Source organism: Rhea americana, unplaced genomic scaffold (assembly GCF_003343005.1).
Source record: "Rhea americana isolate MKP2758 unplaced genomic scaffold, rheAme1 scaffold_34, whole genome shotgun sequence".
NCBI lineage: Eukaryota > Metazoa > Chordata > Aves > Rheiformes > Rheidae > Rhea > Rhea americana.
Window position 1 is genome coordinate 6230218 of NW_028186468.1, and position 16148 is coordinate 6246365.

Below are 16148 nucleotides of genomic sequence, written 5' to 3' on the forward strand. Positions count from 1 at the left end.
TGCTAGACTGACTTTTTAAACTGCACAGTTCAGCCCACTAATGCATTCCTTTCATAAATCCTTCTCCAAAGATCTCAGCTGGTTTCAAATTGTAATACTTCAGTTCGCAGCACAAGCATTTAAGCTGTTGACAACTATCAGCTCTTTGCAGAGATAAAATGGGTACGCTATCTAGGTGCGTCAAGTCAGTTGCTGTAGGACATTTTTTCCACTGTGTGWTTAGTAACAGATTAAAAACAGAACTGCATTCTGTTTTACATATATATTCTTGTCAATTAAGTTTGGTGATTTAGTTACATGAGAGTGCATGATGAAGAGGTAATTTTTTTATGCTAAACTGGAACATTAGCTGAAGGCCAGTCAAAAACTCCTTGGAAAGACAGCAGAGAGTAACAGTACATTTGCCTCAAGGGAGAAGGCAGTATCTGACACAGGCTGCGTTGCGCTGTTGACCTCCATCGCCAGAAGTTTAGATGAGAAACTTTTTTGCTCTCCAATTAAAAAGTCAACGATTGCATTTCAAATTGACAAAACATTTTCATTTCAACAGACAAAAGAAACAAAGCAAATGCTACAAACAAACCAAAGCATTTTGCTTGCTTGCTTTTTCCTCTTCCTGTAGGTAAATAATATTTAGGAATAAAATGGTTAATGGCATAAGAACAGAAAGATACTAAGTAGCTTAACATAATTAAAAAAACCCCAACTGATTACAAAAGCTTGAGTACTACAAAACATCTGTTTGCAATTTAAAAGCAATTTGAAAACATTTTTGCTCTGTATTTAATATACTGTTTAAAACATAAAAAATAGAGGTATGTATATATATCTATACTTTTTTTTTTTTTTTTTTTTTTTTTTTTTTTTTTTTTTTTTTTTTTGCTACATATCCAATTTAATTCCTGCAGACCTGTCAGCACATTTTACTTTTTAAACTTGAAAAATCATGTCTGGCTAAATGTGCCACTTGCAAGCCATAACACTACATTTATACTTCTAGTAAGATCATAATTTTAGCCTTTTCCAGAGGTTTGATTTCACTTCTTGGACAGTCAACATACTGACTCATCATCAAGCCCTTAAGCAGCAACAGACTACAACAATTTGTATATACAAATCCCATCTCTTAGCTTGCATTAAGAATTAGAAGTTTGAAACACAGTAGTAGGTCTAAATATATGCAGTTAATGTGTATTTTAAGCTCTTTGGCAATTTTTCCAAGAAACGTGAACTTTATTCAATTATTTGGGTGCCAAAACCAAGAGCCTCCACTCCTTTTTCTTCAAATCCACAGAAAAAGGAAGCTGGGAAGAACCTGTCTGTGGAGCAGCAGTGACATCCAGTGGTTAGTAAAATAAATACCAGGCAACCATGCATGGATTTTTCTTGTATTTGAAGTCGAATTTTACACTGTTAGTTTATCTATAAATTGTAGAGTCCTGAAAGGAAAATAAAAAGCCTAAGTTTGCAGCTCTGGTGTTTCAGTTTTGAAAGATAGGATCAAGCAGATACAGCAGTCCAGTGACTATTCAGGCAAAAGCTGCAGCCATCTAAAACTGGCACGGGGAAATGGTTTCAAAGTACAAAGGAGGCTGTAACAGGCGATTTAATGTCTTTCAACTTCTAACTCTTCTAGATACCCTCTCCTGCCCACGTACTGTAGCATGGTACGCCTTCYGATGCATCAGGATGACAACTGTGGTGATATGCGAACCAAATCAGTGAAAATAAGCTTTAAAAAAAAATCCAGAAACAAAACAAATACACACATACATTTTGAATTRTTATCAGTCCATCTGAGAGGACAGCACGTTGCAAGAGAAATGCAGGAAAGGGAGCAGCAAACACAAGCTGATGTTGCCACTAGACACGTTTCCCGACCCTGCAACCATTTAACGTATGGAACAAGAACAAGCTGAAGCGTACGCATCTGGGAAAGACCAGCAGCAAAGCAACTCCGCAGGGAAGCGCAGAGCTCCTTTAGCCTCCTTCCTTCTAGAGAGCAGATCCTAAGGGAAATGAGTCAATAGTTTCAGACCCGTCCGCAAATAAAAACTGGTATTACTGAGCAAAGCCACAGATCGACGCCTCGCAGGAACAAGAGGAGACCTTTCAAGGGAACAGYAGCCATGTAGTAGAGAAAACGAGCAACACTACTTCTGACTGTTAGTTTGCATATAAAATGTTCCTTCTCCCTCTCCAGCCCACGAGAGTGCAGTACTCCCAGGGACTGCCTCACACCAGGGTCCCTTTCCCTGGACTGCAGCTGAAATCGTGCGCCGGTCACCGCGGGAGAGCACCCCATAAGCCTCTGCACGAGAAGCTGGAGATAGGGATCAAAGCGTGCCTTGCCCAAAGAAATTTCTGCTTGTCCAATTAACGTATCCCAGGCATGAGGCCCTCGACTTTGGCTTGCTCCTGTTGACCTCTTTTTGGCCCTGCAAACCTGATCGTGAGTGCACAGTCCAAGGACTGCCCGACTGCACAGCCCCTCTGTTAGCAATCACCTCCATGGCAGATGTAGGCTCAAATTTCCTCAGACTAAAAAAGCCCGAACTATAGGCTGCTGCTCCTGGAAGAGTACTCCAGCCATCAAGCAAAAATGCAAGAACGGAGCAATGACAGCACCACGACAGTCATGTAAACGAGGCAGCTCTAATCAGATAGATACTTGTACTCAGAGGGCAATTTGAGATCTTGAGCTGAAGTGTTTATCGTATAATCTTGAATTTCTAAATTCCCTAGTATACGAGCACATAAATGCTAGGGAACAGTAAAACAGTACGCAGYCACAACCAACCTTCCTTCCTGAGACTATCTTCCTCGGGTCAGATATCGAGCTAGCATCGCATTTACCAAAGGCRCCTCAGGTCTCTCTCCGGGTTTTGTCCCTAATATTAAAGCACGRTATTTGCGTACTCAGACCAAAACGCAACAGCACAGATTTCTCTGAGACAGCAGGTTGCCATCATTGCCGCTGAATTGCTCTAAGTGCTCCAGCAGACAAGTCCTAAGAAGCGCTAATCAGTTCTGTTTCAAGCTGAGCCCTGAATCAGTAAAAAGCTGAAGGTTTCAATCTAGCATTTATATTATCAAGTCTTCCTGAATGTGTAATTAAGACATTAAAATGATAAGCTCTCCTTTGCATTAATATAAAACTGTTCACAATTTTAAATTGTATTTTAAGCTGTATTTCACGTTTTTAGTGGTTTGAGATTATTACACCACCTGCTGATAACTGCTTTGTAGTGCTCATACTTTTCTCAAACTTTGAGCTGCTCTAGCACTAACAGAGCTTAAATAAATTGTCAGAAAATATTGATGAAATGCTAAAAACTCAATGTATACGGCAATTCTTGTTATTTCTCCTACTAGCCAAGCACTGTTTAGGAAGTTACTACTCGAAGCATTTGCCTATGTACAACTCAAAAGAATCATAGATGTGCATAACTGGATTTATCAACCACCAGCAGGTTTTACCTAATATAAGCAATGAAAGGCTAAAAAACTTCTTGGGGTAGTGGGTTCAGTCCCAAGGAAATGTCTAATATTTCTACCGTGCCTCGCTCAATAGGTATTAAACCCCGAAGYTCCTGTCCATGCTCAGTACTGAATTACAATTTATACCATGTAAATTTATTTAAATGCTTTAACATAGTAAGTCCTGGTAAAAGAAACATGACAGAGCACACGTTATTCTATTTTTTTTTTGGTTTTGCGTTCAGACTACAATGCATTTGACAGCTGCTTCCTCCACTTGCCCCCAAATTTATACGAACAAGGACYGTGGTTGGAAGGTCACGTGGACAGCTACAGGAAACAGCTCATCCTTCTGCTCCCTCCCGACTGCTCCAACAGCAAGGTTTAAGGCAGGACTCGAATACACCCCACCTGGAGACCTCCAAGTGCTGCACTACACGTCTTTTTGAATAGGGAGCTCTGTTCAGAGCTCAGTCCTCTCGTTTCAGCCCGCAYGCATATCGGTGAGTAAATTCAGTTGCAGATACCTTATCCAGTGCCTGTGACAACTTATTTCTACTCTTAGGGCAAATTATTTATCTGTCAAAATTTAAAACTCAAAAGGCTAGCAGGCAACATTAAACACACCTATCTTCAGGACAGGTGATCTGTGATCTATCTTCAGGACAGTTTTCACTATTGAGGGCTGAAAAGTTAGCAGAAAATGCTTGTTTTCCCTCGAAGGGCAATGCCTGGAATTCTAAGCTAGGAGATGCTCTGACAAATACATTGCTAAATACAATTTAAGGACATTTTTTTCCCTCTAGGAATCTTGCCAATAGTAAGGCAGCTGATAACTTGCAGTTAAAAGCCTAGCCTTCTTGATTTAGTTTGACCACTATAATTCATCTGATCTCARTCCTAGGCCTCAGTAAGCACACAAAGATTTATGTGCATACTATAAAAATTAGTTTTGTTAGTCAGAGGACTGTTACAGTGTGCTGTAACACTTGAATAGAAGGTTTTTCCCAAGGAACCATGTGAAATGAAACCAAGTCCCTAATGCTCTATTTCCAAGGACACAGATAAGCTTTCAGTAATTACTGTTGGTATTTCATATGGCAGTATCAAATATGTAATTTGTACAGTGCTATAATTAAGCAATTAATCATATTCCTGAAGAAAACAGGCTCCACGCCAGAGCTTTTCTATGGGATCTCCTTAGTGATGACATGATTGACTGGACAACTAACTGCTGCAGAGAACATATTAAATTCATGTTATTCACCCACCGTAAAAAGACCATCCATTTCTAATAAGTAGCCAAGATTAATCTGCCTTATTTAGTATCTTGAGTAATTGTTTATAACTAAAGACTTTTTTTCCCCTTCAAGTCCAGCACTAAAAACTTGATACGGCAGTTTGATGTCTTTAATAACACTTGCACTAACTAAAGGGCAGTCTTCACCAAACTACAACCAAAAAAATAACTTACACTAACACATAGCTCTGTATGTGTGTATATATTTAAGTAAACTCAGAAGTCTTCATTTTTGGCAAGAATCCTTGGCTGTAGTAAAGAGAAAGAAAGAGAGAAAGAGAGAAAAAAAACCCCAAACCCTTCAAATCTACATTTGTAATTTTAAGAACAAGTCAATTCTCATTCCCTTTTGATTTGACTATCAAAATACTGTTTTATAAAAACGTTGGGAGTGATTACATGGCTTTCAGAAGCTTTGTAATGAATTACTGCTTCTSATTCAGACTAGCTGTAAGAAGCATAACTATAATTTTTCCAACAACAGTTGGATTAGGTACAGCCTAGTATTTAAAAATAAGGCAACATTTTATGTTTAGAGCCGTACACAATTTTACCATGATAAGCAATCGACATTTTAAAAGTAAAACTTAAAAGTAAAATGTAAACAAGATTAAAAGAATAGTTGTCCAAAAATACACTTCTATACACAAGGAACATTGTTCTCAAGCAAGGAGGAGTTATTTTTTCAGACTGTTCAGAAAAAAGCTTAATCACCAGTCGTTTTGTTTAAAATGAACTCTTTATCTATGTCAACAGATTCAGCTATTCAAGTATGAATGTGTATGGTCCAGAGGACATGCCCTGTCACAGCAATAATGTCATTAAAAGGAAAACCCCCAAAAGTACATTCCATGGAAGAAAAAAAACATTTTAAAATATTTGTTTTGCCACAATCAGACTGACAGATATGTGTGGGTGATGCAGTTAAAATTCTAGATCGTGCTGGTGTAAAGACTGCAGTTTTCTCACATAAAATTACTCTCTAGTGTACTCTCTAGTACTTCCACCAGAACAACACAAACCACTGCCGGAAAATGCACACCACATCTTGCCACAAAAATAAAGCGGGTAGTAGGATATGCCACAAAAAAGCAGCAAAATAGCTAGTGTCAATTCACAGCTTTTAAATAGCAGCTTACGAAATGGAGCTCTTGCCAGTAAACCACACTAGAAACGCTGTGGTCAGACTGGTGCAGAACCTTCCGATCTGCCTGCAGCCTGAAGTATCTGGGTTACGTACAATACGGCCAACACTACAGATATCGCAAAAAATGAGGAACAGGTTAATTTGTCTCATGTCATAAGCAGTCATAGAGAGTCAGGATGTTTCCTCTCCCAGTCAAACTAGTCAGGATAAAATTCTTGCAACATTCGTCAAAAGAGGCTGTCAAAAAATCTAGCACAGATAGAATTGTAATACTAAAACCCTCTGCGTCAATGAAAGTAACTTGTAAGCAAATCTTCTATTGGTTGAATAACAGCAGCATATCAAGTTTTAGCAAAACATGCTGAATACTGATCCTTTCTTACAGCCAACACAGTTAATTATCCTGGAATAAAATTTGATCACCAGTGTGAACATCCCTAGCTTAAGGGCTCTAAAATAATGTAATTTAGTTAACAGGATAGACAGGGAGTTTCACAGAACATCGCTTGTGATATACTTTAAGAGAATGCTTCTTGACTTAAATTTCAACCCAAAGTGCAATATGAAACAACCAAATGATCTAAGCCTAGCCAAACATACACATGGGAAAAGCAGATGTGGAGGGGGGCTGTTCCAAAGTAACAAGATTTCAAAAAGGAAACATGTATTTTTTCCTAATGTTTCTGAGAGAAAAGAAATCACAAAGAAACTATTGCAACTAATGCATTTTTTTCCCTTTCTTTCTCTCTTTTTTTTTTTTTTTTTTTTTTTTTTTTTTTTTTTTTTTTGGGGGGGGGCACGGGGGAGGGGAAATAGAGATTCTCCAGAACAAGTCACATTGCTTTTTTGGTCTTGTGTAGCCAGGTCCAGTTCTTGACATGGACCACGCACCATACTGCCTCTTCTCAGAGTTTCACATGAAGTATTCATCAACGTCTGTCCTCAGGCAGTTTCACCTCCCTTTTTGACTGCCCCCCCCCACACACAATATTTTTTTTTTTTTAATAGGGAAATCCATTATTAAAACATTTCCCAACACCTGCCATGACAAGCTCATGATTTCACCTTTCCCAAAGGGGCCCAGGAAAGGCTGGATCTTCCATGCCAGCCTCCTCCAAACACAGGAATAGCCTGTGCAGGAAGCCACAGGGGCATGGCAGAAATCCTGAAAGGCTGAAAGGGAAACTCCCAACTCAGTTCAAATGCAAAAAAGGAAGGATGGGAAAGGCAGAATTGGGGATAGGCTACCTAGCAGAAATACAGAAATATTGCTTGAGCAAATGCAGATAGCATTCAGGAGGGCAAAGCACAGGTGCATTTGAAATTGGAAAGAAACAGAAAGACCAACAGGAAGGTTTATAGACAAAAGGAAAAACAATGAAAATGCAGATTCATTGCTGAATGAGGTGGGACCTAATGTCAACAGACACAAAAGACAGAGATACTCAACATCTTATTTCCTTTGGTCTTTACTGGCAAGGTCTGCTGTCACACCTCACAGGTCTCTGAATCCAGCAGCAAATTCTGCAGAACTGAAGCAATATCTGCTCTAGAGGAAAATTGCRTTAGGGACCACTCCAGCTGGCCGTACACCACAAACTGGATAGGCACAAGTCCACGGGATGAGATGGGCTGCACTGGAGGGTGCTGAGGGAGCTTGGTGACATCACCGAGGTCACTGACTATCATTTTTGAAAGATCCTGGTGCTTGTGGGAGGTTCCTGAAGACTGGAAAAGGCAAATACCACGCCAACCTTCAGAAGGGCAAGAGGGAGGACCCAGAGATATAGAGGGTGGCCAGTCTAACCTCAGTCCCTGGGAAGATAATGGAATACATCCTGCTGGAAGCTGTTCCCAAGCACATCAAGGACAAGAAGGTGACTGGGAAGAGCCAGTATGGTCTTATGAAGGGCACATCACGCCTGACCATGAAGAAACTGCTAACTCCAAAAAGCACCTTTTCCCCCAACAATCCAGCTGCTCATGATAGCCCCTGGCAATAAAAAGCATAAAGCTACCTCCTGCAAGGATGCATTTAAGGGAAGGATGTAATAAGCAAAATGCAGCTTGACTCATCCTGGTCAGAATGAGGCTGACGCACAGAGAAAGCATTTAACACTGGGATTTGTACTGAGTTCTTTCAAATACAGTGAGAATATTATACAGCGGTTTCTGCTTAGATAACCACAGAGCAGAACTAATGCCTTCCATGAGAACTTAAGAAAGAATATATTTCATTGATTTGACGTGACAGTTAACTACAGCCTTCATGCAAGCAAGCAATTCAGCCTGCTGAATTGGAGGGCTGATCTCACAAGAACAGGTCTCTTCATTTATGCTTTTGCCCTCAGCTCCTAACGTCTCAGCCTCTTTGGYCAGCACTGTGCCTGTTTTGTCATTCCTTTAGCTTTATCATACAAAGTAATAAAACAGATTGGAAGAAATAGAGCAGGGCCCTGGCTCAAGGACTTGCTCAGCATCTCACATCCYGAGTCACAAGATCAAGAGGACACAGACAAGTTTTTTTTTTTTTTTTGGTTTCCAGATGCAGAGGGGGAGAGAATATCTGGATTTACCAAATTACAATGGTGAAAAAAGAAGAGCTTCAGCACCTGGTTGAGAAAATGGTGTAGAACAGTGTACTTTAAATTCATGAGTACATGGGGAAATTTTTGGAATTAATTAACTTTTTCCAGGAAGGACTGCCTTCTCTAAAATAAATCATAMGGAGATTACTGCAGCTAAAATCCTACAGGGACCTTTTAGCATGCAGGCAAGAGGAAGCTACAGATACAGCTGAGCAGAAGCGCTGCCATCCAGGGCTGGGACAGCAGCACTGATATGTACGGAGGAATCAAAGCACTTGAGAGCACAGAAAAACATAAGCAGGAGACTTCCGCTTTCCCAAGAGACATAGTAAATATAAACTGTACTCCACAGACGAATGTTTTAGGCACCATTAGTTGGTGTTTCCAAGGAGCAGCAAGCAGAAGAAACCCACGAGAGAAGAAACAAGTTTTTTGGTCTTCAGCAGTATGTGGAAGTCAGTTAAAGACACAATGGTTGAGAAGACACTCTGTAGTTACAGCCAGAGCAGAACCAAGTTCCAACACCAAAAAGAGGTGTCCTAGTAACACCTGCTTTTGAAAAGAGGAACTATACAGAAGTGAGCAGGTTTGTTAAAAAGAAAGAGCAAGGATAAAATGCTTTCAGGCAGCACAGAGTTTTTTTGAAAGACATCACAGTAGAAACTGAGAGCAAGTTTTTACCATTAATCATAGAAAATAATAATAATAATAAAAATCACATGCTAAAAAGGAACTAGGAAAGTCAGCATGATCAAAAACCAGATGCTGTTAGGAGTAAAAAGACATTCTTCAAACACACTGGGTGATGTCCAAAAAAAGGAAAATAAAAATGAATACTAATTCAGGCAAACTGAATGTAAACAATAAAGTAGATGAAAAAAAGCTTGAGAAATAATGTACCGAGGTATAAAAGCTGCTATTGAAATATTTTTCAAACATCAGAAGCAGGACACCTGCCAGGAAGTCTGTTGGGCTGATAGATGATCCAAATGAAAAAAGACCACTTCAAAGGTAAAGTTACAGCAAGAAACCTAAATTAATTATTTCCATTGAACTATTAACAATGACCAGTACCACATACATAGGGAAGACCAGGGCAAGCATACAGCAATATGTCCCCAGTATATGCTCCTGTCTTCAGCTATCTAAAGTTTAGGGGCTTTGTAATATGGAGATAACAGATGATATCTGTACGCTAGCTTTTATTGTATTTTTTTTGCTATGAACAGTCTAATTGCTTTTTTCTTTTTTTATACACCCAGTATCTCTAGAAGAATGCAACACAAATTGACAAACTGTTGTAGCATGTAACTACTGCTGACACCAGCCTTGTTATCGAAAGAATGTAAGGAGGAAAATATGACATCAATTTTTATAAAAGGGCCCTGGGGACCCMAAAAATTGCACACTACTAAGTCTGATGTCTGTGCTGAATAGAAGCTATAACAAAGAACAGAATTAGTAAACCACAGAAATAGCTGTTGTGGAGGAAAGCCATGCCACAGAAGCCTATTACAATCTTCTGAAGGAATCAAAAAGGATATGGACAAGGGTAAGTCTATTAATAGAGTAACTGAATTTCTAAAAAGCCTTTGACAAGGTTCTTTCCCAAAGAACTTTGCTTGTAAAGAAATCAAAGTATGGTGGGATAAGATGGAAGACTTTCTCTTCTATTAATAACAACTTAAGAAATAGGAATAAGTACAYGATTTTTACATTGAAAGGCGTCTGTGACTGCAGCACAAAAGCATCTGTGCTGGGATCCCAGCTGTCTACCCCCTCTTCCAGGTCATTCGTGAACAATATGAAAACAGTCTTGGTAGGTGTGCTTAAAATGACTGTAAAAAGCTGCAGAATGATTCAAGGACACTAACCAGGTAATCAACTGGCAGGAGAGCTCATCATGAGTGCAAATTTAATGTATAAGGAGTATCRGAACAAACTTACTCTACATATTCAGTGATAGAACTTAAATGTTATTATCACTCAAAAATCTTGGAGTCAAAAGAACATTTTAGCTCAGAGCTGATCAAAGGGCAAAGAGAATGGTAGGAATAATAAGGGARAGGAACACATTTATGCAATGGCTTTGTGTAGATATCTGCGATACTCCTTCAGTTGGAATACAACATCCAGTCACYCAGCCTTGGAGAGTTCAGCAGAAATAGCAAGGCTGTGATGGAGGGTGGCAGAGTAACAGAGGTACATGACAATACCCATGAGGAGAGATTAAACAAAACACCACATTCTTCAGCCTGGAAAAAGAGAACTCATCGACTCAGGATGCCATGAATTCCAAAAGGATACACACACTTAAAACACAAGCCAGTGCACAGGGAAAAGTCTATGAAGCATGACGATACTGTTGCAATTCCTGGCTCAAGAAACCCAAGTCCATTTTTTAATGGACTAACTAACCCCAGTCTATTTTTCATTTCCCTAGCATGGAGTGTTTATCTTGAATCTAAGATCATCCACAAACTTCATCTCTCTGTTTCCACATCAGCTACATCTCTACGTAGACCCCAGCTTAGTAAAATGCAATATATCTGATGGCTCTGAGAAATAAAAGGCTACCATCTACCTGCACAATAATAAAAAAAAAAAAGTCCCAAACCAGACAAAATCATCATGTATCAAGAAAAAGCTTTCTTTAAAAAACTACATAGAGGTTTTGGATAGGGCGTGATAAACTTGCTCCAAATTCTCTGCAGCTAGAAGTAAGGTGAGAAACCAGTAATGCTCTGATCTGAACCAGTTTAAATTTCCCTTATAGCCCCTCTGCAGAGTGCTGAAAGGCTGAAATGAGATGATGTCTCTGAGYACACAGACTTTTAGTTACTCCTATGTGCTCTTGACTTTATTTAACCAAAGMCAAATTCATTGTATGCCCATGGAAGAGCTTGGCTTCAACTTCAAAACAGATGTAGACAGCTCTTAGGCAAGAGTATGCAGTACTGGCAAAAGCAACGTATTCTGATCTACCTGAAAAACTGCTTCAACACGCCACCCAGCACTATTCCTCTCTACAGGGCACAGCAAGAGTTAAGGCTTTTTAAGGCAGCTGAGAGTGCTCAGAACCACTGGTAACATTCCTACTCAATCAGCAAATGCAGTGGGCAATTCATCTTGGCAATGTGTCTGACTTAAAGATATAAATTTAAATATAACAGGATCGAACTCTCCTTTATTGGTATTTCTTCCCTCTTCCCTTCCAGCATGGACAAGCCCTACAGCTACATGACTTTTAAGCTGAGAGAGAGCATTTGCACAGTATTTTTTCACTTATACTGTACTGCCTGACATACTTCTCTGAACAAATCTGATTGCTGAGACTGACGATGTGATGATGTTTAAGAATTTATATGCCTGAAGGAGAAGGCTGAGGTGATGTATACCTGGATTTGAATGCCTCTCCCTGAGTAACCCAGCCTCTGCCTGAGAGAGCTTCCTCAATTAGCAACGCCAAGATTCTGGCAACCAGAAAGGACGATTTTCTTTGGTAGGGTTAAACTGAATGCTAACCAGTCTTACCATGCAAAAGGCTTCTGGACTTACCAAACAGAAATCAGTRGGAGGAAAAGGGAAGGAAAATAAATAGTGGGTCCCATCTGCTATCTGCTGGCTCCCCCCAAACACAGGCTGCTGCATTTCTCCGCAGTATCAGGGAGAGGAGCAAGACAGCGAGTACGTTGATGCCTGGAAGCCGATAGCAGTATCAGCCAATCACAGGTTGCTCTTCCTTTCTTCTGCCTTTCCCAGGAGGCATGTGAAAGCCATAAAGCTTTAACCTATTTAGGGCAATTGCAAACATCTCAAGCAGACAACACACAAAACATTTGATATAATGTTGCCTGAGAGATTGTTTTCTTAATGTTGCTTCTAGTGTTTTGTTTGCTTGTTTACAGTATTAAAGCCTAACTTTTACTTGAGCTACTGTCTTTAATCCCCATGGAAGACACATCTGCAAATGTTCTGTGGGAGGAAACAGTGGGTTCYTCAGCTCATCTTTTTGGCTTGCTTAGTCACATAGCTGCCTGCCCTTCCTGTTCCTGCAAGTTTGCAAAATACTTACTCAATTCTTTCGAAGGAATTTCTCTCTATAACTGTCCTCTAGATCAGCAGTAAAGATAAACTCAGAGACTATGCCAAAAATATTTCAGGAAATTATGGATCTGGAACTATCTGGCAGCTCTCTGATCCGCTCCACCTGCACCTTGGGAGAAAGGGAGGGGAGGAAATAATTGAGTTTTGCTGCCAGAGATGTGGTTAATAGCCAGGATACAGGCAGTCCAGTTCCATCTTCATAAACCATGTTGCCATTTCAGCCTTGCTGTCCTTGCAGAGACRAGAACTAGGAGGGGAACATGCTTCCACCTCCCTCCTCTTCTCTCTAGGGAAGCCAGACCCTAGATGAACTCTGCTAACTAACTCTGATGTCAGCTTCACCCTGCTCAGCAAATCACAGCACCTCAAGAGGAAATAGCTTTCCTTTGCAAATTTTCTTAGTCCATTCATCTCTTACAAAGAGGCTGCAGCGGCTGCAAATACCTCAGCAGATGGAGCAGTATCTAGGGAATAACCTCCTAAAAGRAATCCAGGGCAGACTACTGAGATTATTTCTTCCCCTTCAGAAAACCTCTCCAGCACAGAGGTCCAACTGCTGGCCTCAGTGAAGGAAGGAACTGAAAGTGAACTTCAGGACACCCAACACCTTGCTACTCGCAGCCGATATACTCAGTTCTGTCCTCAAACTGCAAGCGGATGGAAACACCTGTAGTAACTCACCTGAGGAACGTGGCATGAAGGAAGGGAAATGCAGTACTCTCTCTGTATTACACTCATTTTTAGCAAGCACATAGCAGGTAGTAAATTCCAGCAACACCACACACAGAAGCACGGGTCGGACTGCCAGCTGGCCAGTCCTGCCCAACCTCACGAAATGGAAAAACACTCATTAGAGAAGGCCACCGCAGAGTTACAGCAWGCAACCACTGACCAACCAAACATCTACTGCCACAGCTGGAAACACGCCATCCAGGCATTGGCACAGCTCCACAGCGAGGGGGGAGAGGAAAGAGAAAGCGGGCAAGTACCTCCTTTTGTATTTAAATTCACATAGCCCTCTGTTGCCCCTCCAATGCAAAACAGTAATACCAAAACCAATCAATCAGTTTGCTCAGAGACTTTTCTTTGAGATTCATCATGGAAAATTGTATCAAATGCAGACTAGCCCGGGAGCAAATGTAGCTCTAGCAGGTATCTTAAGGACGAGAAGACACTGTGTAAACCTGTTAGTGATCATACTCCTCGGGTAAACGCAAGTATCTTTCCAAAATTCCCCCACCTCAAAGCAGATCCCCCTCTCCAAAATCAAGTAAAAGATTCATTTTCCAAGACTGTTTTCTTGTTTATGACAAACACAGTGTGAAACTGTTAGGAGCTTACTCTGCCATCAGCTCCAAATTCTGCCCCGATGGCAGATCTATACTTCTCTTAACGCAGGCAGTTAAGCAGAGCTATTTGGGGGGAATAATACCCTTTCATTTCAGTTCTTTCTCTTTTCCTTTTTGAGGGATTTTGTGTTATAGGGTTTTTTTGTTTGTTTTCTTAAGTGCTGGGGTGAACCTCAAATTTAAATTAACTGTAGTATATCAACTTCTGCATGGAATARTAAAGAAAAAAAGCATTCTTACTTAAAAACAAATCTTAAGAAGTTATAGATTAAAAAAAAGGTAAGACAATGAAGACTGTGGTTTGACCTAGAACATCCAAATATGTGCAATTAGATACTAAAAGGGATGACTTCAGAGGAAAATCAATACAGATTAAGTATTTATGAAAGGATTAATGGGAACAGCATTAAGAATAAAATATGGAAACATTTGGTATAGTACAGCACTCTTGCCTGCCAAGACAAGAGGCCTTACATATTTAGTCTAATTAATAATATTATTTTAAGCACTGATTAAGATCTATGGAAAGAAAATAATCAAATCACATGAAAACAGGACTAAAATAAAACAAAAAGTCTGCTTACTCTTCATGACGCAAGTCATTAACGCTCCGATCTAGTGAGATCATATCACTTGCCACCATATTAAAACCAAACTCCTTAATGCTGGCTTGAATGGATTCTTTGTAATCTGGTCCTAAAACATATGGCTTTGCTTCCTCTCCAGGGCCACCAACAACTCCATGAGGCTCAGGCTCTTTGGGTTCAAAATTACCAAGGACTCCAGGTCGTAAAACAGGATCTCGGTATACAAATGTCTGAGGCTTAAATGTGAGATACTGCCTCTGGATGATGTTTTGCTGATTGTTATCACCACCAGCATGATGTTCTAGTTCATTTTTGGCCTTATTTTTTCTTCGTATGGATTCCAAGTCCACTTCCACACCTTCAACATGAGGCCAAGGTACCACGGGTTTGAACTTCTCATTTCCTAGTCCATGGTCTCCTTTGTTTGGCATGGGTTTGTTGGCTTCTTTGTCATCCTATATATACACACACAGAGAGAAACAGCAAGAGATCATATAAATGTATGACCTTTTATTTTATAAATCCAGTACCTTAGGCAGTCAGTCAGTACTTAATGTATGTTAATCAAGAAGGAATAAGTCCCTGTCAAGGTGACAAACTTTTTAATAAAGCCAGCTACCTCTTTCCTAAGAACATCATTGCTAGTATCTACACCTACCTGCGTGGGTGGGTCCTGGAAGTGGCCTAAAGCCCAAAGCATTCCTGAAGACCAAATATCCATGCAGGATATAATAACTTAAACACAGTTCAGGCTGCACACCAAACACCACCCAGTACTTACAAGCACATTTAAGCCTGATTTACTTCTTGCAAATGAACTAGAGTGATATTTTACACCTGGATGTCGTAATGCTCAAGGAAGTTATCAAAGAACTACCTCTTGCCCACTGTTTTGAAAAGCAGCTTATTGAGTTAGTATGTGCCACTAAGAATGTCAAGAACCTAGGACAACTGGAAAACATTGCTGAAAATGTAGGTTTTCAGCTAAAATTATCCATTTGTAAATGGGACAGATGTTCTGTACAGATTTCAGCGTGAGCTAACAACGCTGACATTTTAGCAATGCCTCACTATCTATTTTCAAACCCAGAATCAAAGAAAAAGATTTAGATTGGGTGAAGTAATCTATTCCAACCCGCTCAAAGCAAGGCTAGCTTCAAAGTTAGCTCAGCTTGCTCAGAGTCTTGTCCAGCCAAATTTTTTTAAGTCTCCAAGTTCTCTGGATAACCTGCTTCAGTGCTTAATCAGTCTCACAGTGAAAATATTTTTCCTTATACCCAGTCAGAAGTTTCCCCATCATGTCTTCTCATGACTGCCTCCTGTCCTCTCACTGTACACCTCTGAAAAAAGTTTATTTCCATTTTCTCTGTAACCTCTCTTTTGATAGTGGAACACTGTAATTGGATTCCCCATTAAACTTTTCTTCTCCAGGCAAAACAAGCCTCGCTTCCCCAGCCTTTCCAGAAGCATCATGTGCACCAGTCTGCAAAATATCTTAACAAGTTTTTGCTCTCCATTTGCTAACATCTCTATTGCATTGGGCAGAACGGGAGAAAAAACAGGACACAGTACTCCAGATGTGGGCTCACT

The 16148-nt window shown here is 40.1% G+C and overlaps 1 protein-coding gene across 1 annotated transcript in view; it reads right to left on the bottom strand.

The window, feature by feature from the left end:
* Positions 1–15279, bottom strand: part of GALNT7 (polypeptide N-acetylgalactosaminyltransferase 7) — a 42087-nt gene extending 26808 nt beyond the window's left edge. Inside the window, exons 1-2 of the mRNA XM_085311320.1 lie at positions 15217–15279; positions 14556–15013 (exon numbers count right to left, since the gene is read on the bottom strand). Of these exons, the coding sequence (XP_085167446.1) occupies positions 14556–15013; positions 15217–15279 (521 nt within the window). The remainder of the gene's footprint in view (positions 1–14555; positions 15014–15216) is intronic.
* Between the last annotated feature and the right edge of the window lie 869 nt (positions 15280–16148).